Raw genomic sequence first — 24887 nt, 5'->3', positions numbered from 1 at the left:
CTGTGGTCAGTAGTGCTCATTCCTGCTCAGCAGGGGTGGCTGTCCAGGCCATGAGAGCAAAGGGGCAGTTAGGTGGCAGCCACATCCTGTTTATGATGCATTGTGGTTGCCTGCTTCTGTCTGGTTTCTCATCTGGCAGAGCCACATTGCTCTACTGCCATTGCACAGTGTTGGTGGCTACAGCTGAGAAGTTCAGAGGAGGCCATGGGGATGATCAGGGGCTGGAGCATATCTTATATGGAGACAGGCTGAGAACACTGGTGCTGTTCAGCCTGGAGAAGAGAAGCTGTGTGGAGACCTCAGAGCAGCTTCCAGTGTATGAAGGGGGCTACAAGGATGCTGGAGAGGGGCTCTTCATTAGGGACTGTAGGGACAGGACAAGGGGTGATGGGTTCAAACAGAAACAGGGGGAGTTCAGGTTAGATAAGGCAGAAGCTCTTCCCTGTGAGGGTGCTGAGGCTCTGGCACAGGGTGCCCAGAGAAGCTGTGGCTGCCCCACCCCTGGCAGTGCTCAAGGCCAGGTTGGACACAGGAGCTTGGAGCAAGCTGCTCCAGTGGAAGGGGTCCCTGCCTATGGTATGGGGGCTGGAACTGGATTATCTTCAAGTCCTTTCCAGCCCAAACCAGTCTGGGATTCTATGATCATCTCATGTACCACAAAGGGAACCTGAAAACTTCTATTTTGTTTTGCTTCCATTCTTTGCAAACAGCGAGTGTTTGCCCCGTGTGGCCAGGCAGTAACACCAGTGCTTTCCTTTGTCCTAGTACGGAAGAGAAACAGAGCAGCTGAACAAACTGAGCAGAAACGATGGAAGACAAAACCTCTTTTCTTTCGACCCAGAAGTCCAGGTAAACATCCCCATAGTTGCGAATGTGAGGTTGTGTTCCCTGGACCTGCCTCCCCTCTTCCCACTGTGTTTTCCAGTGGGCTGCGGAACAGAAGTGCAGCTCATGTGAGAGCTGAACAACATGTCAGTGCTCAGGTGATAGCTCGAATAAAGGGAAGAGTGACAGCAGCCCCACACGTGGCCTCCCTCCAGCTTTGCTGGCTTCTGTATGATGCATCTTGATGCTGCTGGATTTCAAACCCATCATCTGGGTGTCTGGGAGGTTCTCATGGCTGCAAAAGCAGCAGAAGTATTGCAAGGACACCTGCAACCCACGTGGCCTGAGCATGTCTGGAGTCTAACAGTGATGTTGAAGACCATGCGAGTGGCTTACAGGGAGAGTCTCAGTCTTCAGGGAGTTTTCAGATGTAGGGCACATACAACCAGGAAAACCACCCCGTGCTGTTCTCATGCTCTGGGGTAGGAGTTCACTGACTATTGGCTTGCTTTCCTCTCGGCTTTGACATCTTTGCTAAGCTTTCTGCCAAGGTCCAGGTATGGGATTTCAGTGGAATGGGCTGCAATTGTTCATACCATTGGAGAGAATTGTTCCAAGTTATTTTGTGGTTTCTGGTTCTCCTTCTGGCAGGCTCTGGCTTATTCACACCTGTGGAAAAGAACTTTCTGGTTTAACAAGGAAATGTAATTAGCCTTTACAAGGTTTAGTTGTCCAAAATGAGCTTTTCTCTTGGCCCTTCTTTAAAGTCTTTAACAGGAAGAAGATAAGCATCCAGGAGACCATGGAAATATTATTCAGTGTGGAGCATCTAAGATCTGGGGTTTTTTCACCTAACCAACTGGTTAGGCTGCATTCATTGTCCTCCCTCCATACCCAGAGCTCTTCATTCTGGTGTGGGTCAGTCAAATCTGCTGGAACACTTGGCATCCAGAATCGCTGCCCTGGTCAGTCCTGGTTTGTCTGCGCACCCTTGTATGTCTGGTGCTAAGGAAGCAGGAGCATAGACCTGCAACATATTTTCCTCATTGAAGAGAAACAGGGGAAGCAGAGGGAAGAGTTTCCTACAATCAGATGAACAATTGCAGCCTATTCTGCTGGAACGGCTTGACTGGGAGGTATCAGCTCCCTAGGTTTGGCGTGCGGGTTTGTGCAGGATTGCGCTGTGCCAGATTGTCCCCGAGAGATGTGCTCTTATTTAAGGGTGTTTGGCAGCTGTGTGTCCCCACTGCCCAGTGTGATGGGTATGGTGAAGGTCTTGTCTAGCTGGTGGTATTTTGGACATGTGTATCTCTTCTTCAAGAAGGGTGGATGTTGAGACACAGACCAGGCATGGGTGTTCTGGGTTAGGAAGAAAGGAGCTGATTATAATCAAGACTGGGTTTTCTAGCTGGCTCTGCAGGCAGTCTTTGTTGTTTCTAGCTATGCCCATTATTGCTGTGCATCTAGAAATGCCTCCCACTTTGAGGAGGTGTTCACCATCCCAACGGCATGTGCCTTCTCTCTATTTCAGGCACAGAGACCACCTCTTAAGCTAGTCAGATCTTCAAAGTGGAAGATACTTTCCTGAGGGTAACGCCTGCTTATGTTCCTCTTTCTTCCCCAAGCTCTAAATGGTGTTTGGGAAGATCCCCAGGGTTACAGCAAAGCAGGAAGGAACTGAAAGCATCCTGAGGTTTAGTTTTCTGTGCTCTACAAACCAGATTGCTAAAAATTGATACATCCTCATGAATTCATGTTGTAACATCCCCAAATGGCGCTCATTTGTGAATGTCTTGTACCTTCTGTACCACTTGAATAAAAGATTATTAAGATGCTGTTGGCCATAATGTGACCCCTTAACAGTATTCAGGCCTTTGTTTTCTTGTTTAATGAGACCAGATTTGCTTGTTTGCTGTCTAGAGACTGGACTTCTCGGGGATGGAGCCAGATGTGAAGCCGTTTGAGGAGAAGAGCAGCAGGCGCTTCGTGGTGAGCTGCCAGGACTTCTCCCTCAACCTCCTCGCGCAGCTCAATGACAGGGCCGAAGGAGGACCCACCAATGTAAGGGTTGCTCCGGCGTGTTCTGCTTTGTCTTCTTTCTCCTCTCTGCCAAGAAGAGCCCTCAGCAGATTAACCTGGGTGGATAAAAGCATCCCATTGGGGTGGTTCCGGTGGGACCTGGGCAAGCAGTGAGCGCTGGCGCAGGGGCATTGAAGGATTTATCTACCTTGGTAGTCTGGTGTTCCAAAAGTGTGTCTGGGAACAGGGTCCGTCCTTGTGTGCCTCAGCCTGCCGGGAACATGGACTGCTGGGAAACCAGCACTTCAGAGGCGTAGGGAATGGGGAGTTTGTGTCTGCCGTGTTCTGGGTCCCTGTGAAAGTCCTGTTGGTAAATGATTAAGCTCCATCTCCAAACCACTCACTTCTGTGTTTTATTTCATTTCCCCTAATGGCAAGGGATTTCCTTGTTCTGAAACCTTCTGACTCCTGGACTAGCTGTATCCACAGCCCGGCACTCCCAGACAACTGTATTCGCTTTATGATATGCATTTGTTATTGTGCCAAAGTTGTGCCTTAGCCTAAAAAGCTCTTCCTTGTATTTTCTGAGCCCCTGATGTCTGCAGACAGTTATCACATCTCTCCTCAGCCTCTGTTCTGCCAGGCTGACCAGACCAGGCTCCTCCAGTCTTTCTTCCCAAAACATAATCCCTATTGTCATGTCCTGCCTTTGGAGTCAACTCTTTATGTGAGGGTGCTGGAGCAGCAGAAAGCAGCGCAGGGGAGGCAGCAGCCCTGGCACTGCAGATGGTACCTTGCGTGGTGCCGGTTAGAACTGCAAAGGCTTTGCTGGTTCATTCTGGCAGTTCAGAGCTCATGCACCAGCTCCTCCTTGGTAACCCCAGCAGATGAATGTGTCACTGAGAGCAGAGATTCTTGTTATTCTGTCCCTAATCAGGCCCAGAGTCTGACCTAATCAGCACATTTTTAGTATTGATGGCATTACATTGCCTCCAAGTCATGCTGTAATGTCTCAGGCACGCTACAGTCTTATCTTCAGTCCTTTGTTTGTATCTTTACATGCACACATGCCTGCTAGGATTTGTGAATTAAAAACACATGGAATTATTGCTGCTTGCCTTGTGTTGTCAAGGTCAGTAGCTATGAAGGAGTTGGCAGACTTGGCACATGCAGTTTCTCAGCCGTGCTGGCCTGTACAATGGGTTTTTTTTTGACGTGTATTCAATCACGTTTCCAGGTCGAGCCCTTTTTCCTAAGCCTGGCATTGTTTGACCTGAAAAATAATTGCAAGATTTCAGCTGACTTCCACGTGGACTTGAACCCCCCGTCAGTCCGGGACATGCTGATGGATAATGCTGCATCCAGCGCGGAGGGCACCAAGGGATGCTCTCCAGGAGAGAGCCTTGTGCATGGGGTCCCTGAGGCTTCCCTGCGCTACATAAAACGGGTAAAGAACTGACTTTCTTCTCATTCTGCGTCCCTTTTGAGGCTGTGGCTGTTCAGTAGTATTGCAGTGTGGTGTCGTCCACTGTGTGGAGAGGCTGAAGTCACCTTTTCTCTTGAACTAGGGGGGTTTGCTCAGTGTCTCAAGCCAGCTGCTGCTTTGGGCTCACTGGCAACAACAGGCAAAGCTCCGGGTAGAGCTTTTCAAGACCTGACCGTGCTCAAGCCTTGTGAGCCCCCACGGCCCATCTGCAGCAGCAACCAAAGCAGGGGCTGTGTGTGCTGTGGGAAGGGGCAGGGCAGGTCGGGTGCCCTGCTGTCTGACAGCCTGCTCTCTGCCTCTTGCAGGGGGTTTTCTCCGTGACCGACCCACATGTGGAGATCTTCCTGGTGGCCCGTGTGGAGAAGGTGCTGCAGGGCAGCATCACGCACTGTGCAGAGCCGTACATGAAGAACTCGGACCCGGGGAAGGTATTGGATGGGGCCATAAGAGTTTCTGCTTAGTAATGCTGTCTGCTGCTGCAGGCAGTAGTGTGGCTTGAAACGTGGGTTGCTCATTCTGACAAATGGTCTTCATCCATCCAGCTACTTGTGCTGCAGCCGGGCTGGCTTCAGCTGTGCTGTGATGAAAGGTTCCTTCGCCTGAAAAGAGGAAGAGGATTTTTGGAAAGAGCCATGGGGTTGGGGCATGGGGGCCTGTTCCCTGTTACACTTCAACAAGGCAAAGCCTGGGCTGGCAGCGGAAGAGTGGGACACTTCAGCGCTAGAGAAATGGGCTGCACTGCTCCATGGTGCTGCACAAGGTGTCTTACCCCCAGCATAAGAGGGATGTGGAGCTGTTGAAGAGAGCCCAGAGGAGGTCACGAAGCTGCTGCGAGGGCTGGAGCAGCTCTGCTCTGGAGCCAGGCTGAGAGAGCTGGGCTGGGGCAGCCTGGACAAGAGAAGGCTCCTGAAGGGGAGACCTGAGAGCAGCTCCAGTGCCTAAAGGGGCTGCAGGGAACCTGGAGAGGGGCTTGGGACAAGGGCCTGTAGGGACTGGCCAAGGGGAATGGCTTGAACCTGCCCGAGGGGAGACTGAGATTAGACATTAGGAAGAGGCCTCAAAGCTCCTCCAGCCCCAGCCCCTGCCACGGGCAGGGACCCCTTCCACTGGAGCAGCTTGCTCCAAGCCCCTGTGTCCAACCTGGCCTTGAGCACTGCCAGGGATGGGGCAGCCACAGCTTCTCTGGGCACCCTGTGCCAGCGCCTCAGCACCTTCACAGGGAAGAGCTCCTGCCTAAGAGCTCAGCTCAGTCTAATAGCTAATCTTAATGCAGTGTTCGCTGTTGCTCTATGAAAGTGATAGCTGTGCCTGGTGTGCAGTGACAGGGATGTCTCTCAGCTGCCCTGGGGAGTTGTGCCTTGCAGCTTACGGAGAGTTGCTTCTCCCCAGGGAGTGCAGTGCTTCCATTTCCTTCCCCAGGGCTCCGTGGATGCTCACGCTCTTCCCTTGTGTTTTGCAGACTGCCCAGAAGGTCCATAAGGTGGCCAAGCAGGCATGCAGCCGTCTGGGGCAGTACCGGATGCCCTTCGGCTGGGCGGCCAGGTCAGTCACCGCGGGCTGCGCCTCGGCTGTAGCCAGAGCCGCTGCTGCAGGTTATCCAGGCCATGAGCCGGGACACAGCTGGGGACACGGTCAGAGCGGGTGGGCAAAGCACCAAGGGCTTGAAGTCGGTGAAGCTGCAGCTGAGGGCAGAGTCTGGCTCCGATTCCCAAGGCAGAATGGGGATGGCCTGGAACGCTCTATCTAGAATTAGAAATGAAATATGAAGGAGTAAACAGTGCTGGGAAAGCAGTAACCTTCTTGCTGACCTATAGCTACTGCTCTCAGGGGCGGAACGTTCCGGGGGCTGAATAACGCCATCCTGCGCTGCTGCGGGAATCAGCGCAGAGATTCCCTCCTGGCACCAGTCATTGCCAGGCAGGGATGAGAGTGCAGGACCTCCTGGCCCGGCAGTGGCTGTCAGCTGGGGCTTGGCTCCTATGTGGGGCTCTGCTTTAATGTTCTTGGGACTGAGCACAGATAGTGATCCCATTCCCGCACTGTTCTTTACTGGGACTGATAAAGTGTATCAATACTAATTCCCTGTAATCACACATCAGAGGAAGGCCTGGTGGCAACTTCATTCCCCTGCCACTGCCTCCTGTTGCTAAGTTGCTCTGTGGTGCTGACAAAGGGATGGCACTGACATGGGAACACCAAATGGCTGTCACAGTGGGCTGGGATTTGGGGGTGTACAGGGATTTTGCCCTTGATGTTGGCTGCTCAGCTTCAGCCTGGTGTTTCTGGGATGCAGCGTATTCCTAGGAGCCAGCACACAGCCTCTCAAGGGCAGCCTCAGCCTGGCAGTGGGCTCTGTGCGGGCATTGACTTTGACAGGCTTCAGATTTGTTCCTGCTGGGTAAGGGGCTGCATTTTGAGACCAAGGAGTTGAGTGGCCTCATGTGGGGAGCTGCGTTGTTCTGCATCCCTAGAACCATTGTCCTGTGAGTTTCAGAGGAAGGTGTTTACACAGAAAGGGAATATGGATGCTTTAATGTTCTTACTGTACACAGATATCCACAGCCTTCATTTTCAAGGGCAATAATGCCAGTATTCATTCAGGGCAGAATCCAGTCTCCTGCTCTGGGTTCAGGAGGAAGCTGATGTATGTCCTGGGATTGCTCTTCATTGCACGTTCCTTTCCTAGGAGAATTGCCATGCCCTGACCCTGTGTGTAACTAGGAAGATACTTTACCACTTGGTGTTAATGGGAGGGGATTGAAGGGTTTTGGGGATTGAGGACCAGTCTTGGAACTGGACTGTGTGTGTCCTCACATTGGAGAGAAGGGACATGGTGGTGTCCCATGCAGTTACGTGATGCAGTGGATTGGGGTATGTGTGGGGATGGGGGGGAGTGCTCAGGAGGTGCGGTGTCGGTCAGAGCAGTCACGGGGCAGTGAACCTGCCCTTCAGCCTGATGGGTCAAAGGCCCCAGGGTCTGCTCGTTTACCAGCATTGAAGACACGTGGCTCCTCTTTTCTGCAGGCCAGTTTTCAAAGACTCCCAGGGCACTCTGGATGCTGAAGGGAAATTCTCGCCTCTGTACAAGCAAGACAGTGGCAAGCTCTCCAATGAAGACATGCTGAAGCTTTTAGCGGAGTATAAGAAGTGAGTGTAAGAGACTGGGGCAGGCGCTGAGCAGGCAATAGAACAATTAAGCAGAAGCATGAGATGACAATTTCTACAGTACTCTCAGGGTAACAGAAAGCTGATGCGTTCAGCACCTGAATGTTCAAGGTTCACACTCTTGTTCCTTTGTCTCTAACACAGACCGGAGAAGACTAAACTACAGGTCATTCCAGCCCAGTTACACATTGTCATCAAGGACGTCCCGCTGGACTTCACAAGTAAGGATCTTGGATCTTCAAATGAATCCTGGTGGCTCTAGCCTCAGGAGTTAATCCTTGCTTGTATGGGCAGTTTTGCTATTTCGTTAACAAGAGCACAACCTCCTAAGTCCTTCTGTTGGGTTCTGTGGAGGGATGTGGTCCAAGTGTGGAGGTTTACCTGAGTGTGCATCTTGTTTGCTGTTTGACCATCACATCCTAAATCTAAAGGAAGCCACTTGCCTGCTTTTGCTGTTACTGTTACACCAATCTCATATAGCAATTTGGATCTGTTAACACCAGAGGGCTTCACATACGTGGTCAATGTGATTCTTTACTTTGCATTTAAAGAAACCAAGGCAAAGAACGGACTTGTGATGTGCTCTGTGTCACTGAATGGGCCTTTGGCAGCTCCTGTCACAGCTTCTGTAGTCTGGTCCCTATTCAGAAGGCTTTTCTAATGGACTTAACTCTTTTCTGTTCTTTGAAAAGCCATCACTTGAGATGAGCTCACCCTCATGGTGGATGTGAGACTCAGTGAATTAGGCAGGGTTTGTGCACTGGTGTTTGGAGACAGCATAACCATTGGACGTCTTTCTGAAGCGGAGAGTGGGAAAGGGCTGACACGTTCAGACGTCATCATCTCAGTAGGCTGGCTGCTTCAGTCAGGTGATGTTTGCAGGATTTATAAAGCAGTAACTTAATGGGCCACATTCCTGGCAGACTCGAGGTGCAGGTCCTGGGCAGAGCGGCTGTCCCTACTCAGACAGGGGTCATTCACAAGACCCTTTGACTCTGCCCAGAGCTACAGTAAAGTGCCACTTCTGCAGTCCCCCCGGCCAGGAGAGCAGAGCCCTGTGCTGCCCCTGCACCCGTCTGTTCCCACTGTTGCTCCTGCACTGGGGGCCATGGATGTTGCACGGTCAAGGGGAGAGTTTTCCCTTAATCATTTCAGCAGGAGTGGTCCAAATCCTGCTGCCCGGTCAACACACACGATCCTCTGGTGAGAAGTGGAGCAGGGCTTGAGACCCACGAATTTCCTTTCATGTGGGCTGCGCTTGCTGTATTGCTGGGTGCTCACTTATCCGAGCTTCCCTTCTCTTCCAGGTTGTGTGACAGCTTCTTACATTCCTATAAAGCCTTTTGAGAAGAGCTGTGAGGACATTGCGGTTGAAGTGGAAGAGTTTGTCCCAGAAGTCACTAAATACTGTTACCCCTTCACCGTCTACAAAAACCATCTCTATGTCTACCCCTTGCATTTGAAGTATGAGAACCAGAAGGTGTTCGCAAAGGTGGGTGACCTGGAGAGCAGGCTCAGCACGGAATGGGGTGATGCTGCTGACCTGCAGCAACGGCTCATCCTCCTGTTCTCCCCCATTTCAGGCGAGGAATATTGCTGTCTGTGTTGAGTTCAGGGATTCAGATGAAGCTGATGCCAGGCCGTTAAAGGTGGGTACCTGTTAATGGCTCTGCCACTTGCTGTTGTGTCCTGTGTGCCAGCCGGGCTGAGCAGGGCAACAGGAAAGCTGTTTTCATTTGGCCAGCTAATTTAGGGTGAGAGCGAGCCTGAATTCAGCTCTTCATTTGTGTTCCCAGTGTATATATGGCAAACCCGGAGGGCATCTCCTGACCACAAACGCATACGCTGCTGTGCTGCATCACAACCAGAGTCCAGAGTTCTATGATGAGGTAAAAATGCAATGGTGGGAAATACCAGGTCTTCCTGGATGCTACAAAGCCAAGGGGCCTTTCAGGAGGTGTCTTTTTTCCAGGGCTGGGTGGAATACAGGTAAAAATAACGACCAGCCCTTTGCCTCAGTAGAAGAGCTCAGCAGAGCCAGGCTGTCAGTTCTTAATGCCAGTTTGTTTTCTACTGTCTTTACCGTCACACTTTGTGCACTCCAGTCACACACCCCCATGAATAAATAACGTGCTGATGTGATGAACATGTTAGCCAGCAGTTATTGCAGATTGGTAGGAATGTGTCTTGTGTAACTGCGTACAACATAGCACTTGTGAAATAGAGCTTAAAATACTACTCCACGACTAAAAATACAGTCTTATCTATCATGATATCATTTTAGATTAAAATTGAGCTTCCAATTCACCTCCATCAAAAGCATCATTTGCTTTTCACCTTCTATCATGTCAGCTGTGAAATTAATACAAAGGCAACATCGAAAAAGCAGGACACCGTTGAAACTCAAGGTACGTTCAATGCTTCAGTTACTTCTATTGGAGTCCAAGATAAAATGAACAAAGGGACATGAAAAAATACTTGATTAAAATACTGGACTGTGTCTGAATTTTGGCTTTCTGAAAGCATCCTCATACAAATCTTGGGTCTAAACTGGAATGAAACACAATGTGTTTAGTGTATTCTGAAGCTCAGATTCTTGCTGCAATATGACAGCTCTTCCTGCATGTTCTTGTTTGGATGAAGGGGCTCTTGTCAGTCAGATCATCACCAAAACCTTGATGGGAGATCAGAGCCTCAGGGGCTGATCCTGCCAACACTGGGCATGTGTAAGAGACTGAGCACCCCCAGGTCCTGCGGGCTGGGTTGCCTTTCCATTCAGCCAGTCCTTGGGTGGCTGAAGGACCCTTGCTGCACAACCATGGCTCGCAGGCTGTTTCTGCCCCTCCAACCCACTCCTGGTCTTGGCTGTGCTGGGTATGAATGTGCTCACCAAGTCACCAGGTGAATGTGCTTTACCAAGGCTGATGTGGTCAATCCCAGCCTTGCTGAAGCCACTTCCACAGCTCGAGCCTGATCTCCTCAGGGTGAGGCACAGCTCTTTTTGGAGATGGATCACTGGGTGCCACCTAACTCGCGTCCATTGGTTCCCTTGCAGTGGGATACGCCTGGGTGCCGTTGCTGAAGGATGGGCGCATTGTCACCCTGGAGAGGCATTTGCCTGTTTCATCCAACCTTCCACCTGGTTATCTAGGCCTTGGAGACACAGAGGCACGAAAGGTAGGAAGGCCATTTAAAATGGACTTCAATGTAAAAGGAAGAGGAAGGCTGAGCTTTTGTTATCACTGTAAGTTCTGGGCCCATGTTGGTGCTCTGCTCAGCTGTAAAGATCCCCGCTGCACGGCAGCCCCCAGAGCTTAAGGCTCTTCAGGATAGGAGGCAGGGCTTCCTTTGGTTCTGTGGGTTGCAGAGAACATTTCTGTGGGAGGCTGGACTGTTGCAGATGAGGCGGAGCAGGAGATGGGCACGTGCTCTGTGTGCCCGTTCTCTGCCCTACTGAGGCGCAGTCAGGTCACTGGTGTTGGTGCAAGAGGGGAAGCCCATTGTTCCACCCCAACCTGACCAGTGTCTGTCTGCACAGAGCCACCTTCTCACTGCAGTCTGAAACCAAGCGCTTGAATGTTGTCTGTTTACAGCAGCCCAGCGTGGATGCGAAGTGGGTGGATGGAGCAAAGCCACTGTTTAAGATCAGACTCCATTTGGACTCCACCATTTACACCCAGGTAAATCATAGAATCATAGAATCATAGAATAGTTCGGGTTGGAAAGGACCTCAAGATCATCCAGTTCCAACCCCCCTGCCATGGGCAGGGACACCTCACACTAAACCATCCCACACAAGGCTTCATCCAACCTGGCCTTGAACACCGCCAGGGATGGAGCACTCACAACCTCCCTGGGCAACAAGCATCTCATTCTTCAAGTCTATCAAGACAAAGGAAGTGGTTGCTCTATCTCTGCTGCTGCTGTGGGGAAGAGGTATTTGTGTTTGCAGAGCAGCACAGAGATCCTTCTGCAGCAGCAGGTCTGGGATTGCTTGCAGGGATCTGCTGCTTTGCCTGGGTGTGATGAGCAGTTGTGTGAAGGAGCTGGGGAGAGGCTGATGTTTTCTTGGCCAATTGCACTGTATCCAGTAGGACCAAGGAAACATTTGAGCTAATGAGCTTCCCCGATGCAAGAGAAGGACTGGTGGCAATGGGAGGTTTCTGCAGATATTAGTCTCTTTATTCAGGTTTGTTTTAAAAGGTTTTCCAGCACGAGCAGGCACCAGAAAACACGAGTCCTGATTTCCTTTTGAAACCAGTTCAGGCTGGTTTACCAAGTCCTTGTGTCTTCTGCTGTCCCACGGCAGTGATGGACTTCCCCAAGCTTCATGTGACGTGCAGCAAAGTGCTCTGAGGCACCTCCTGTCAGCGCTGCTTATGAGGAAATGCCCTGGGCAGGGCTGCTTGTCCCATGCTGGATGTAATCAGCTGCATTTACATTCACAGCAACTTGCTTTCAGCATCATCCAAATCTGGTTTAGGGTCTTACTGATTCTGTACAGCACTGAGAGCAGCACAGCAGCTCCATTTCCCACCAGATTACATCTCCAGATGCTTTTCAGGGTTAAATAACCCAGCAATTAAGTTTACCCATGGAGGAGGACGGGAAGAAATAGGAAGGAAAGTGCCTCAGGTGGACAGCAGGTTGGTGAGGCAGATGGAGAGCCGCAGCTGGGAGAGGAAGGTTCCCACTTATCCAGGCTAGTGTTGGATGGGGATCCGGGCTCAGGGTAGCACAGCCACAGGAGAACTGTAACACTGCTGGGAGCTTTGTGCTTAACCTTGAGATTATGGGAGCCAGGGGATGGGCAAGGACTGAGTGCATTGGCAAAGGCAGAGAGCAGTACTCTAGTCCAGGGACCTGGGAGCAATGGGGCCACTGACAGGGACATGGGGCTTGCTGGGGACATCGCCGCCGCAGGGAGGTCAGCAGGGTTTTGAGTGCAAGCTGCAGAGCAGGGGTTGACAAACACTGAGGGTGCTGCACTGAACAACTTTGTCTCTTCCAGGACATGCACTTGCACAAATTCTTCCAATACTGCCAGCTGGTGCAGGCGGGAGCTAAGGAAGTGCCAGGAGAACTTGTGAAATACCTGAAGGTGAGCAGGGCCTGGCAGTGGGCATCGGCTGGGCACTTACAGGCTGGCAGGAAATAACAGAGCCCTGCCCTGTGGGAGCACACCCTCACCGCAGTGCTGGGACTGGTGCTTTGCACACTATCCTTACCTCTGCTTGCTGACAGGGCTGGCTGCTCTGTGTGCTGCTTCGCTGCCCTTCATAGAATCATAGAGTGGTTTGGGTTGGAAGGAACCATAAGATCATCCAGTTCCAGCCCCCTGCTATGGGCAGGGACACCTCACGCTAGACCGTGTAGCCCAAGGCTCTGTCCAGCCTGGCCTTGAACACTGCCAGGGATGGAGCATTCAACGCTTCTTAGAGCAGCCTGTTCCAGGGCCTCACCACCCTCACAGGGAAGAGCTTCTTCCTTACATCTAACCTGAGCTTCCCCTGTTTCAGTTTGAACCCATCACCCCTTGTCCTATTGCTGCAGTCTGTTTCACAGCAGATAAGACAAGAGCATCGCTCTGCCGTGCACGGGGCAAACCCTCCTCTTGGTGCCCTAGGTCTAATTCAAACCTTTCAGCTGTAGCACAGCTCCTTCCTCTCAGGATTATCCATTCCAAATGGGGTATTTTATCAGGCTGACAAAGATATGTGGGATTATCAGTCAGTTACGTTTGACCACAGATGACCTCCGACCCAGCGTTTTGGCAGTCGCTGCAGCATGAGTAAGGGCCTTGGAGCAGGTCCAGCAAAGGCTTCTGCAGGGAATACATTTCTTGGCTCTTTACTGTCCTTGTGTCCTTCCATAACTGCGTGGTTTTGAGAGCGCTGCTGTAGCAACAGCTCCGCTTCCAGTGGTGGGGATTTGTCGTCACAGAGTGACTGGGTGTGTTTCATACAGTGTATGAATCTGTTAAGGAATAGAAACAATGGCAGGTTTTGAAGCCAGGCACTAAAAGAACAGTTGCTTTGTTGTGAGCATTTTGTCAAGGGGCTACGTAGGTGCAGGCAGGGAGGTATTTACACGTAACCACAAGTGAGGGCTTCTTTATCACCAGTATCTCTAATTTCAGTGATTTAAACACCGAGGTACAGATTTAAGACCCTTTCATTGTCAGGTTTGAAAACTGCAAATGAAAACACACTGTCTTTCGAAGGCTCATAGCCTGAGACCCAGGCAAGAGAGGTCTATGGGGTGTGGGGAGGGGGTGTGTGCACCTGATGTTCTTGACCTGCACCAAGCCACTTAAATCCCATTGCCAATGACAAGCTGTGCTCTCACTGCAAGCCATCGGGCATCAGACTTCCATGCTCCAAAGGCTTTGGAGTGAACAGGACTTGGTCACTTCAAAAACCTGTCACAAGTGGCAAGAATCAGGAGCAAAGCTTCAGCCTTAGGTTCTGTTATTGGGGGCAAATCACAGCATGTGACCTCTAATAAAGTCATAGCTGCCTGGGCACATCAAAGGGGAGGATTAGTGCCGTGAGTGGTTGATGCTGCTCCCAAAGGCACTGAGCGCTGCTGCTGTGGGGTCAAGGTCTCGGGTCCTCTGGCAGGGTGAAGCCCAAACCCTGCCCTGTTTGCTAATGCCTGTGCTCTTGCCACAGGAATGTCTGCACTGTAAACATCTCACATCTGTGGAATGTTGAACTAAAAGTGTGTTTTGAACATTTGTTTTAGTGCTTGCACGCCATGGAGATCCAAGTAATGATTCAGTTTCTACCTGTAATTCTTATGCAACTATTTAGAGTCCTCACAAATGGGACCCAGGAGGATGAAGTAGCCGTCAACTGCACCATGTGAGTGTCTGGTAAACCCTCTGGTTTCCTTCAGTTACAAAGGCAAAGCCACAAACTGCAGTGCGAAGCAGGGTGTGGTTTCCCCTTTACAAGGGGCTGAGTGGCAATGGTGGCTGTCTATGCTGTGCTGTGGGGCACTGGCTGCTGCCTTCCCCTGGCACATCTGGTGGCATTGGGCATTGTGGGAGCTGTGTGGGGAAGAATCGTACAAGCATGGAATGGTTTGTGTTGGAAGAGACCTTAAAGCTCCTCCAGCCCCAACCCCTGCCCCGGGCAGGGACCCCTTCCACTGGAGCAGCTTGCTCCAAGCCCCTGTGTCCAACCTGGCCTTGAGCACTGCCAGGGATGGGGCAGCCACAGCTTCTCTGGGCACCCTGTGCCAGCGCCTCAGCACCCTCACAGGGAAGAGCTTCTGCCTAAGAGCTCAGCTCAGGCTCCCCTCGGGCAGGTTCAAGCCATTCCCCTTGGCCTGTCCCTACAGGCCCTTGTCCAAAGCCCCTCTCCAGGTTTCTTGGCTTCCTCTGGCTCCAGGATGTACTGTGCATCTCCGTACCAGAAGCATCTCATTCCCATGAAACTGGAGGTTGGAGGCTGAGTCCTGGTCCCCTAGAGATGTGCAGTCCATTGCAGTCATGGTCCTGTGCCATGAGGTGCAGGTTGCAGGGACAACTCCTGTGAAGAACACTGTAATCCCACTCTGTTGGAATCACCAGAGGGCAGGGACAGGGAACACCCGGGTACCTGCTGGGTCACCAGCTCCCACCTTCGCTTCAGAGGCTTTATCAAAGCTTGGCCTGGTGCTTCCCAGTTTGTCAATAGCTTTCTGTTCCAATGACAACTGTTTTCTCATCCGGACTTTCAGAGTGGAATTTAAAATCCACTTGATGTGATAAATGGCTTGTAAACTCCTCCCTGTGGTTTGGCCTTTGGGGTCTGTGACAATGCGCAATAGTTTGTTGTTCCCTCTGGCTGGGATTGGAATGTAAACCCCAATGTTGGCTGGGGAATCCAAGCGGTTGCTGCCTTCGTCAGCTGCCTGGAGTGCTTCCAGAGGGCTGGCATGTTCTCCAGGGGCTGCCTGTCCCCAGTGAACTGCAAGGCAGCAGCCTGAGAACAACCCAGTGCGTGTAGGTTCCGTAAGGAAAAGCCTTCCAGAATGAATAAACGCAGGGGATACAGGAAGGTATCAGATTATAACAACGATGGAGAATGTTTTACCTGCTTCTCATCAGAGATTCTGGGGGGGGGGGTGTTCATTTTGCAGACCTGGTGCAGTGCTGTAGTTGGTCGTTCTCACTTGTATTCTCATCAGGAAAGGGCTCCAGGTCAGGACAGACTCAACACGTGATAAGCTGTGTGGTGTGGATGAACCTGTAGCCTCTGCAGGAGGGGCAATGAGCTTGTGCTCCACACAGCAGGTCCATAGGTGCAGCCAAAGAGAGCGGGGTGCAGAGCAGATGAGCTTAATGGGTTTGTTTTCAGTTTACCTGACATCTGAGCATTGTTCGGGTGCCTGATGCTCACTGCAGCTGCATTTCAGTACCAGCAGGCTTTAATCCTGGCATGCACAGAGACCAAAGAGCAAGATGTGTTACCCGCAGAGAGATGCTGCCCCTCACCTTCACCTCCTCGTGCAGGTAGCCTCTAGCATTGAAGGCAGCTAGGCTGGGAGACACCAGCACCACAGTGGAGAAGAGGCTTTGGGCACCTCTGCTCTGAGTGGTCTGTGAAGGGGCTGTGCTATGGCATTGCTGGCGCAACCACAGGAGCTGCGAGGGGTGCTCAGCCTGCCAGTATGGGCTCTGCAGTGCCAGCAGTGAGGCTTTTGGGGTTGAGACAGTTGGTGTCTGCTTTCATAAGCCAGAGGAGCATGCTTTGCATCCCATGCTGAACACAAACCACATTTCTCCCCAGGGTTCTTCTGCACATTGTGTCCAAGTGCCATGAAGAAGGTCTAGATCACTACTTGCGCTCCTTCATAAAGGTCAGTCGTGACACTCGGCTCTGCAAAACTCCCTGCTGGGAGCAGGCCCAGGCTGACACTGTTCCTCTTGCCTTCAGTATGTCTTTCGAGCCGAGAAACCCAGTGTCACCCAGGCGAAGATGACCCATGAAATCCTGGTCCTTTCCATGGCCACGATCTTGAAGCAGTCAGCAGATTTTCTGACCATCAATAAGCTCCTCAAGGTGAAGTATGGGCAGTACTTGGCTGCTGAGGCTGCAGGGGAGGAGAAGGGGTCTATTATAAAGCCCAACACTTTCACCCATCCAAACCCACCACAGGAGCAAAACTACCAGGGCAGCTCCTTGCATCCACATCCTTGAGGTTCTCCTGTTGCAACAGATGGATTCTTGGTGGGGATCTGGCTGTGCTAAAGCTCATGGCAGGACACAGCAAAGGGCTTTTCATTTTGCCAGTTTTCATAGAATCAGCTAGGCTGGAAAAGACCTTTAAGACCATCAAGTCCGGCTGTTCCCCCAGGACTGCCTAGTCCACCACTAACCCGTGTTTTATCTGTTTTCCTCAAGCCATACGGCTCATGAGAGCAGGATGGATTTCTGCCAGTTTGGGCTTACACCCCATAGTGCTGCATTGGGGTGCAGAGGCAATGGAGCTATTCCCACCCCAGACTGGCAGGGCTCCTGTAGGTGCCAAGCTGGCCGTGCAGGCACTGCCCAGCTTACGGAACATCATCTGAACATGAGCCCTCCCTCCCACACTCTGCTTCCTCACACAGTTAAACATGTTCAGTCCTGCTGAGAAAAGTGATGGTGTTCTCTGTTCCTTTCAGTACTCGTGGTTTTTCTTTGAAGCACTGGCAAAGTCCATGGCAATGTACTTATTGGAGGAGAACAAAATCAAGGTAATACGTTTGTTTGATGCACGTTACAGAGCCATCACAAGCTGTCCTCCAGCTGACTGTACCTAACTCTTATTTATGAAATCCTTGACAAGCAGAACAGGCAGATCCTTCCTTTTTCACTTTTCCCTTCTTCCCCTTTTCACTCTCAGTTGTAAGTCAAAAAATTCCCAAGCTTCTTATGGCTCGTGCAGCCTCCTTTTGTTCCTAGCTCCTGCCGTTCCAGCCAGTGCTTGCTTTGTGCCAGTGCTGTCCTGGGAAGTGACACACGTGCCGGAAGAAGCTCCTTGCAGCACTGACTGGGACATGCTCTTGGTTCCAGTTGCCCAGAGGCCAGCGGTTCCCCGACTCCTACCAGCATGCCCTGCACTCGCTGCTGCTTGCCATCATTCCCCATGTCACCATTCGCTATAACGAGATCCCTGAGGAGTCCAGGAATGTCAACTTCAGCCTGGCCAACTTTCTGAAGGTCAGCACTTTTTCTTTCTTCCTTTCTTTCTCTCGTGCTTTTATCAGGAAAGAAAATCAACCCAAACAATGAGAAATAAGCAGCAAGCAAACGTGTGTGTGTGCTTTATCACCTCTTTGGTTTCTTAGAATCTGAGACTGGTTTGAGTTGGAAGGGACCTTAAGATCACCCAGTTCCAGCCCCCTGCCCCTCACCTTCCACACTAGGCCAGGTCACTCCAAGCCCCATCCAACCTGGCCTTGGTCTGAGAACTCTGGAGGGAATAAGGTTTCCTAGGAAAGAAACTTAATCTTTCCAAAAGAGAGACTGCGCTGCTCTGTGTTACGTGGGGCTTTCAGTCATGCCCAGCAACTGTTCGGAGCACAAGAGGAAATATGGGAGCTCTCATTTAAATATTTCTGTTGTCCACTGCAGACTCAAGTGAGGGCATCCAAATAATTCCAGAGAAACAGGGTCAAGTACATTTGGGAAGTCAGCAGCAGCCGGGAGGACCCAAGCTGGCTGCTGGCAGGACGGCAGTATAGAGCTGCTTTAGGGCGATTGCTGCTATTTGTAATGCTCACTCATGTGCTGCTACTTTTTCCCCAGCGTTGTTTGACCTTTATGGACAGAGGATTTGTTTTTAACTTGATAAATGATTACATTTCTGGATTCAGCCCCAAAGACCCCAAGGTAAGCTGTGTGTTTCTTGAAAGGTGGTTTGCACTCATACGTATCTACATCAGGGTTGTGTAGTGATTAGTTTATGACTCTTGGAGGCCTTTTAGACCCTGCTCCTGCAGAGTCTTCTGGAGGCAGAGACCTCTTTTGGCTGAGAGCCTGAATGCAACTAAGCTTTAAATCATCGTAGGGTCAGAACTAGAGGAAAGATTTGCTGATAGTCTGGGTGAGAAAGGTGAAGAAGTCCCAGGTGGGAAATCCATGCACGGATTAAGGGGAACAACACAAAAAGTTGCCCGTTATTACTGAGTTTCGTCAAATGCTGTTTAGATTCCCCAATCCTGAACTGGAAGTAAATGAGTCAAACTGAAGAGTTTCTGTTTGTCTTCTCTTTTTCCTTTTTCTCAGCTGCTGGTTGAATACAAGTTTGAATTTCTCCAAACCATTTGCAATCACGAGCACTACATTCCTCTGAACTTACCTATGACCTTCTCCAAACCCAAGCTGCAAAGAGTTCAAGGTATGTCCTTTCTCAAGAGACTTGCTAGAGAGCTGTAATTTATTGTGATGGCTTCTGACCAGATGGGATTTGCTTTGGTGCCAACAAAATTTATGTCCTGGTTAGCCTGATTTACATTAACCTCAGGAAAAGATGCTGTTCTGGCAACTTTACATCATTCTGCTCCAGCGTGGTGTGCGATCCATCTTTTCAATGTTTCTTATATTGAAGTTTGCATGGGACTAACAATAGCAGAAAGAAACTGCCCCTATTTTAGTACATGCGCAAACTGTGCAAGTGTAATCCTTTGTTCCCACAAGAGTCAGCATCCCCTGAGAAGCAGAGGGTCCCCACTGAGCAGTGCTGTAGAGAATGGAGATACAGGGCAGCAGGCTCAATTCCCTCTGCATTGCCAGCTCTCTCTGTGAAGGTGATTCAGGTTACCTTCTGTTTTCATTTTGAACAAGAGCATAGCAGTGCACGGTGCACTGAAGCCTGGGCTCAAACCTGGGCTGAAGGCAGCCAGCAGGGAACTTGAGCTCATGCCAAGCCTGGGCACATACCAAGGACATACATAACTGTGGCACCACCACCCTATCTCCAGGCTGCTCACACCATGTCCCTCTTGGTCCTGATGCTGCTCACCACCGGGCAGGTGAGCTTTGCAAGAGGCTGAGGCCCTGTGCAGATGTGGACCATGACACCTCCTAAAATTGCTATAGACATCGCCTCATGTGCTAGATAAATCAAGTAAAGACTGGAGGTTTGGGTGCCTGGCCAAGATGAATGCGGGAGAGGAGAATCAGCTTTGGGATTCCCCCATGTGAAAGCCCAGTGGGTTTGTGATTCTGTGATTTATTCTGGTAGAGGCAAGGGGATGTTTGATTGTGCCTCAGGGTGCAACCATACAAGTCCCAAAGTGGGTCCACACGCATCCAGGTGGCAGAAGCAGAAGTCACTGTGAAATGTTCCTCATTTTGGTGTATTTCTGACTGCTCAGAGCTTTCTGGACCAGCTGCTAATCTCTTATATCAGTTTGGCTACTTGCCTGGCATAGTTTAACAAAGTACACTGCTAGGAATGGCTGAAAACTCACAACCACAGTGCCTTCCCACTGCATATTTGTGGCATGATAATGTGATGATGCTCTTTCTTGGTTCACATTCACCTTTGCATTTGCAGTGCTTACACTGAAAAGCTATAGGAGCAGCTTCTCTTTTCTCCTCCGTTTTACTGTGACTAGAACCTACCAGCTGAGGTTCACACACATCTTGTGACAGTAGAGCAGCCAGAAGTGCCCTTGCCATGGTGTCTGTGCTCTGCCTGCCATGGTAGAGACATGTGGTGATGCATCTCCATTGCAGACTGGTCTGGTTTAATGGACAGACCCTGTGGGGACAGCAGGCTCAGAGATGGGGAGGTGTGATTTGGCCCAGGAGCTGCCCTGCTGGTGCACCTCACCTCGTTCGGATGAAGAGCAATGACGTGCCCAGCACCTCCTGCTGTGTTTCTGGGAAAGGAAGGAATAGCTCCCAGGAAGGTGGATAAAGAGACCTCCTGCCGCAGACAGGCCCGCAGGCAGAGCACGTCCCCCTGACCACATCCTGTTGGGTTGGAGTGTTGCATCTTGGAGCAGTTTTCCCTGACCCATCTCAGCTGTGAGGGCTGGTTTCTGGTCCCCATCCCTGCTGCCTCACCCCAGGGATGTGTTTCATCAGCCAGGGCAAGCCCCAGATCCCATCCTCACAGCCCGCAGCACAGGATTGTTTTTGCAACCTTGTGATAGCAAAGAAAGCAAGAGATTGGCAGGAGCTGGGGGTTAAGCAATAGCCTTACAAACAACATTAAACCATGATGTACTGTCCTGTTTCTCCGAGATTTAGAGAATTACTTATTCCTGTGTATTTTTGCTGTCTTATTTGTCCCTTTTCACACATGAATTAAGTCTTTTTCGTTTGCTGTGGGACAGGTCACTTTAGTAGGTAGGCCCAGCAGGGGTCATTGAGCTTTCTAATGTCGACTTAAATACACAGCTTCCAATCAATCCGCTTGCATCCAGCTCATGAGCTAACCGTGATGTGAGACGCTTGGGCTTTTACTAACATGACTAACAATGAAAGCTAGATAATGCTGCAGCTTGCTTTCGCTTTCCTCTGAATCACGCTTTCACAAACCACTACATGCTCCATGTGAATCAACGAACGTAACCCTGACTTTTCCAGCCCCAGAGCTGCTGGAAGGCTTCGGCTGGGATTTTCAAAGCTGTGTGCATGCTCCCTGCCTTACCATAGAAAAGCTTTCACACCTATGGGGTTTTCAAGGACAGAAGTCCAAGCTGAGCACACAGCATTCGTACCTTTGGGGGAGAGCACACAGCTTTGGGGGTATCCCTCTGGGAGGCTCAAGGCAACAGCCAAACAGTGCCTGTTGAGGCTCTAGTTAGATGTATGGGTTGTCTGACAGAGATAATGTTGTTAGGGCAAGGTCATTCACAGCAGCTCAAGGGCACGCTGGGGTCTGTGTCATTTCCCTGCTGTGCTGTCCAGGCAGGTCAGTGGAAACGCTGCCTTACCCTGGTGCCCTTACCCTTGTCATCAGAGGAGCAGGCACTCCTTTGACCACAGTCTAGAGCCCCAATCTACATGAGATACAGGGTACAAGTTAACCAAAGCGATCAGGTACTGAGCTGCCTTTCTCCTGGCAGTCAGTGTTCCCTACCTGCTGTAGGAAGCAAAAGGAGCCTCAGTTCCTGGCAAGCTGCTGCCTGAAATGCTGTTCTGGCTCCCTGGTCCTTGCTGTGTAAACTGCTGGAGGATGCAGTAGTGGCCACTTGGCACCATGTACTTGTTTGCATCCCTTATCTCAGCAGGAGTATGTGCCTTTTCTCTGCTCTCTGACCTGCTGAGAAGGAATGCAGATGTCACGGGACATGTGGAACAAGCTGCAGGAAGCGTCCTGCTAGGGTTGGGCAGCCATGATGGATGCACCATCCCCACTGCCCATTGCCACCTTCAGAGCTGCTTGTGGAGGCTGGCACCTTGGCTGCCCGGGTAGTTTGGGGTTTACAGAGTAGCCCACAGCCAGGAGTACAGCAGGCCCCAGGCTGTGAGTCCACTGAACTTCACAAATCACTCTGGAGCACTGAGCTTTGTAAAGCATCGCCCTGCAGAAATCCTTTTCTTTAGCTGCAGCTGAAACAGTGAGGGCTGAAATTAATCATGAGCAGGGACATCTTCAACTAGACCAGGTTGCTCAGAACCTCATCCAGCTTGGCCTGGAATGTCTCCAGAGATGATTAGCCTGAGCTGGAAGATGCCAAGTTCTTTGCTATGACTCGGCTCAGCGGTGGAGGAAGCTGTTGTCAGAGCAGTGCACTGTAGGGGACAGTGATGAGCCTGCAGTCGGGCTGTTGTGGTTTACCTGACCTTTTGTCTTGCTTTGTCCAGCTCCTCGGAACAGTTCCCTTAACCATTGCCTTGCTGTTTCTTACAGATGTCAATCTTGAATACAGTTTAACTGATGAGTATTGCAGGCACCATTTCCTGGTGGGGATGCTTCTGAGAGAAGCCTCTGTTGCCCTGCAGGACAACTACGATATCAGATACACAGCCATCTCGGTCTTAAAAAATCTCTTGATAAAGCATGCCTTCGACAACAGATACCAGCACAAGGTCAGGCATTTTCTGTTGGCTTTTAAACAAGATGTTCCTGAATTCTATCAAAAAGCACATGTCAGAGTGTTAGAGATGTGTGGTGCACCAAGGGCACTCTCATTGCTTTTTAGGGAACTGTTGTAAGTAACTGGTGGTTATGGCAGGACAGTAACAGGACACGCACAGTGCAGCCAGATAACTGTAATGCTCTTATTCCTGCTGAGTATTTAGATACTAAAGCCCTGAGCCATTACGGAACTTGAGAGTGTCGTTAGCCCAGAGGCTGTTCAACGAAATTAAGCAACCTTGATGTTGTTCTGGTACTGGGCTTAAATTCATATCCTGCATTAATGTACAGTAATGAGGAAACAGGACTGATCTCCGTTACATTCAGCTGCATGTTTTGCTAATTGGTGAATCAGAGGAGAGGATCTGTGGGTAAGATGCTGGGTTTCCACCGGGGAATTCTTCAGTCAGAGGCTCAGCATTGCTGTTGCTGAAAAGCCTGGAATTGGGCTGGTTTTCTTCCCTGATGCTGCTCACTGCTAACCCATACATCCTTGAACGTGCCCAGCTACCTGTGCAGACACTACCTGACCTTGCTCTAGGCTGAGAACATGCCTCTGTTTAGAGTTTACCTCCTCAGATTGCTCCTGGTGTGCTGCATTGCTGAGTGTTATCTGGGGATGCAGATGCCTTCCTGGGCATGAGGGGTAGAAGTGACCTGCACTCGCATGGCCCTGGAGCCAGCTCCTCTCATCTCCTTCCCTGCCTGTTTGGAAGGGCTGGGCGCGCTTGCTTTTCCCTGCACTGAGGATCTATGGTGACTTGCACAGCCTGGAAACAAAAGCGCAGCCCATGGCAGGTGCCAAGACTTGATAGTTCAGGAGAGATTTGCCAGTTCCCTGTCAATACTGAGGCTGTTTCTGCCGCTCCGGGGGCCTGGAAACCCTCACATGAATGCAGGAGCTGCTTGGCCGCTGCACTCTCCCTGCCTCCTCCAAAACACCGCCCGCCTTGAAACTGTCCCATTGGATTTCTGTACCTGTGTTGTGCTCCAGGCTGCCTGAGCAGGACGCTGCCTGAAGCCGGGGCAGGAGGCTTGGCTGGTGTTGCGAGACACCAGAGCAAGTACCACAAGAGGGGCAGGGCAGGCCAATTGCCGTTATCTTTTGCCATAGTGAGTCAGGAATCTGGCTTCTTGTGTTGATCAAAATGTGCCATTTAATTGGCAAGCCTGAAATTTCTTTATCTTTTAACCTTTTTGTCAAGTGCAGAAGTATAAATTTCAGTAAAGAGAGAATTGCACGTGAAAGAACCTTGCATTCAGAAAATGTCAACCAGACCCTTCTTGATTGGTATCACTTAATCCAGATTAATCTCTTCCTACAGACTCTTTAATCACTCTCTCTGCGCACCGTTCTCTATAGAATGATGGACTTGATCCAAGTCTTGCTAAGAAACAAACTAAGACGGAAATGATTATATGGACATTCTTTTTCATACCACATTGTCATGTGTATAGTTTTGCAGGAGGTCTTTGGCTGGGTGAGGAAGAATGAACATTTGTTATTAATAATAGTGCAGTAAACCAAAACAATAATATCGCAAATGAATGCTTGAACTAGTATTTGCTATCAAGAATTCCTGACTGGCAGCACTAGCCAGCACCAAGCAAGGTTTTCCTTCATTACTCCTGGGTGTTGCACTCTAAAATCAAGCTATGGGAGTGAAGCAGCAGTTAAAGGGTTGGGCAACACGGGATTCAGTTCCTCACATATCCTGTATGACTGGGAATGTTGTTCAGCCCCCAAAATCCCCAGGCGCCCCAAGCTTGCTGTTAAAAGGGTGATCACTACCTGGCAGCTCTGAAGTGGAGATGAGAAGCCAGACCAATGCGTGTCCTCAGACACCATGTACAGTGTGTAAACACGTATCTGTGCGTTTGGCTCAGGTCTCCTTTGACCGTGCACTGAGAGCCCGGGCTCTTCCCTGCACCTTTCTCCCTGTCTCTTTGCAGAACCAGCAGGCAAAGATAGCGCAGCTCTACCTGCCGCTGCTGGGGCTGCTCCTGGAGAACCTGCAGCGCGTGGCCGGCCGCGAGGTGCTCTCCTCCTGCACTGCTGCCTCCAGCCCCGTGAGTACAGCCCAGCCTGGCCTCTCGGCCTCCTCCTCCTCCTCAGTCCTGCCCCCGCGCACCCCTGTGCGGCAGCCGCTGCCTGCAGCCAGGCACAGCTCTTACAAGAAGTGCGGTTTTCTTCTCCACATAGCCCCGTAATGGGCTCGTTCCTTTTCATGTGCCTTTTCACAGAACCGTGGAATGGGTTGGGTTGGAAGGGACCTTAAAGCTCATCCCGTTCCAACCCCTGCCACGGGCAGGGACA

The 24887-nt window shown here is 50.8% G+C and overlaps 1 protein-coding gene across 2 annotated transcripts in view; it reads left to right on the top strand.

Moving 5' to 3' along the window:
- DOCK11 (dedicator of cytokinesis 11) overlaps window positions 1-24887 on the top strand; it is a 70579-nt gene that overhangs the window by 23729 nt on the left and 21963 nt on the right. For both annotated transcript variants that reach the window (XM_065689809.1, XM_065689808.1), the window contains exons 10-32: window positions 766-849; window positions 2746-2886; window positions 4082-4291; window positions 4636-4758; window positions 5790-5872; window positions 7355-7477; window positions 7640-7716; window positions 8803-8987; window positions 9079-9144; window positions 9292-9384; window positions 9780-9903; window positions 10551-10672; window positions 11089-11175; window positions 12507-12596; window positions 14243-14361; window positions 16276-16345; window positions 16423-16548; window positions 17154-17225; window positions 17545-17691; window positions 18280-18363; window positions 18760-18871; window positions 22343-22521; window positions 24524-24640. In XM_065689809.1, coding sequence (XP_065545881.1) covers window positions 766-849; window positions 2746-2886; window positions 4082-4291; window positions 4636-4758; window positions 5790-5872; window positions 7355-7477; window positions 7640-7716; window positions 8803-8987; window positions 9079-9144; window positions 9292-9384; window positions 9780-9903; window positions 10551-10672; window positions 11089-11175; window positions 12507-12596; window positions 14243-14361; window positions 16276-16345; window positions 16423-16548; window positions 17154-17225; window positions 17545-17691; window positions 18280-18363; window positions 18760-18871; window positions 22343-22521; window positions 24524-24640 — 2634 coding nt within the window. The remainder of the gene's footprint in view (window positions 1-765; window positions 850-2745; window positions 2887-4081; window positions 4292-4635; window positions 4759-5789; window positions 5873-7354; window positions 7478-7639; window positions 7717-8802; window positions 8988-9078; window positions 9145-9291; window positions 9385-9779; window positions 9904-10550; window positions 10673-11088; window positions 11176-12506; window positions 12597-14242; window positions 14362-16275; window positions 16346-16422; window positions 16549-17153; window positions 17226-17544; window positions 17692-18279; window positions 18364-18759; window positions 18872-22342; window positions 22522-24523; window positions 24641-24887) is intronic.

This window comes from Lathamus discolor, chromosome 9, assembly GCF_037157495.1.
Source record: "Lathamus discolor isolate bLatDis1 chromosome 9, bLatDis1.hap1, whole genome shotgun sequence".
Lineage (NCBI taxonomy): Eukaryota > Metazoa > Chordata > Aves > Psittaciformes > Psittacidae > Lathamus > Lathamus discolor.
The sequence above is the reverse complement of the archived record's forward strand: the minus strand, read 5'-3'. Positions and strand labels throughout refer to the sequence as shown.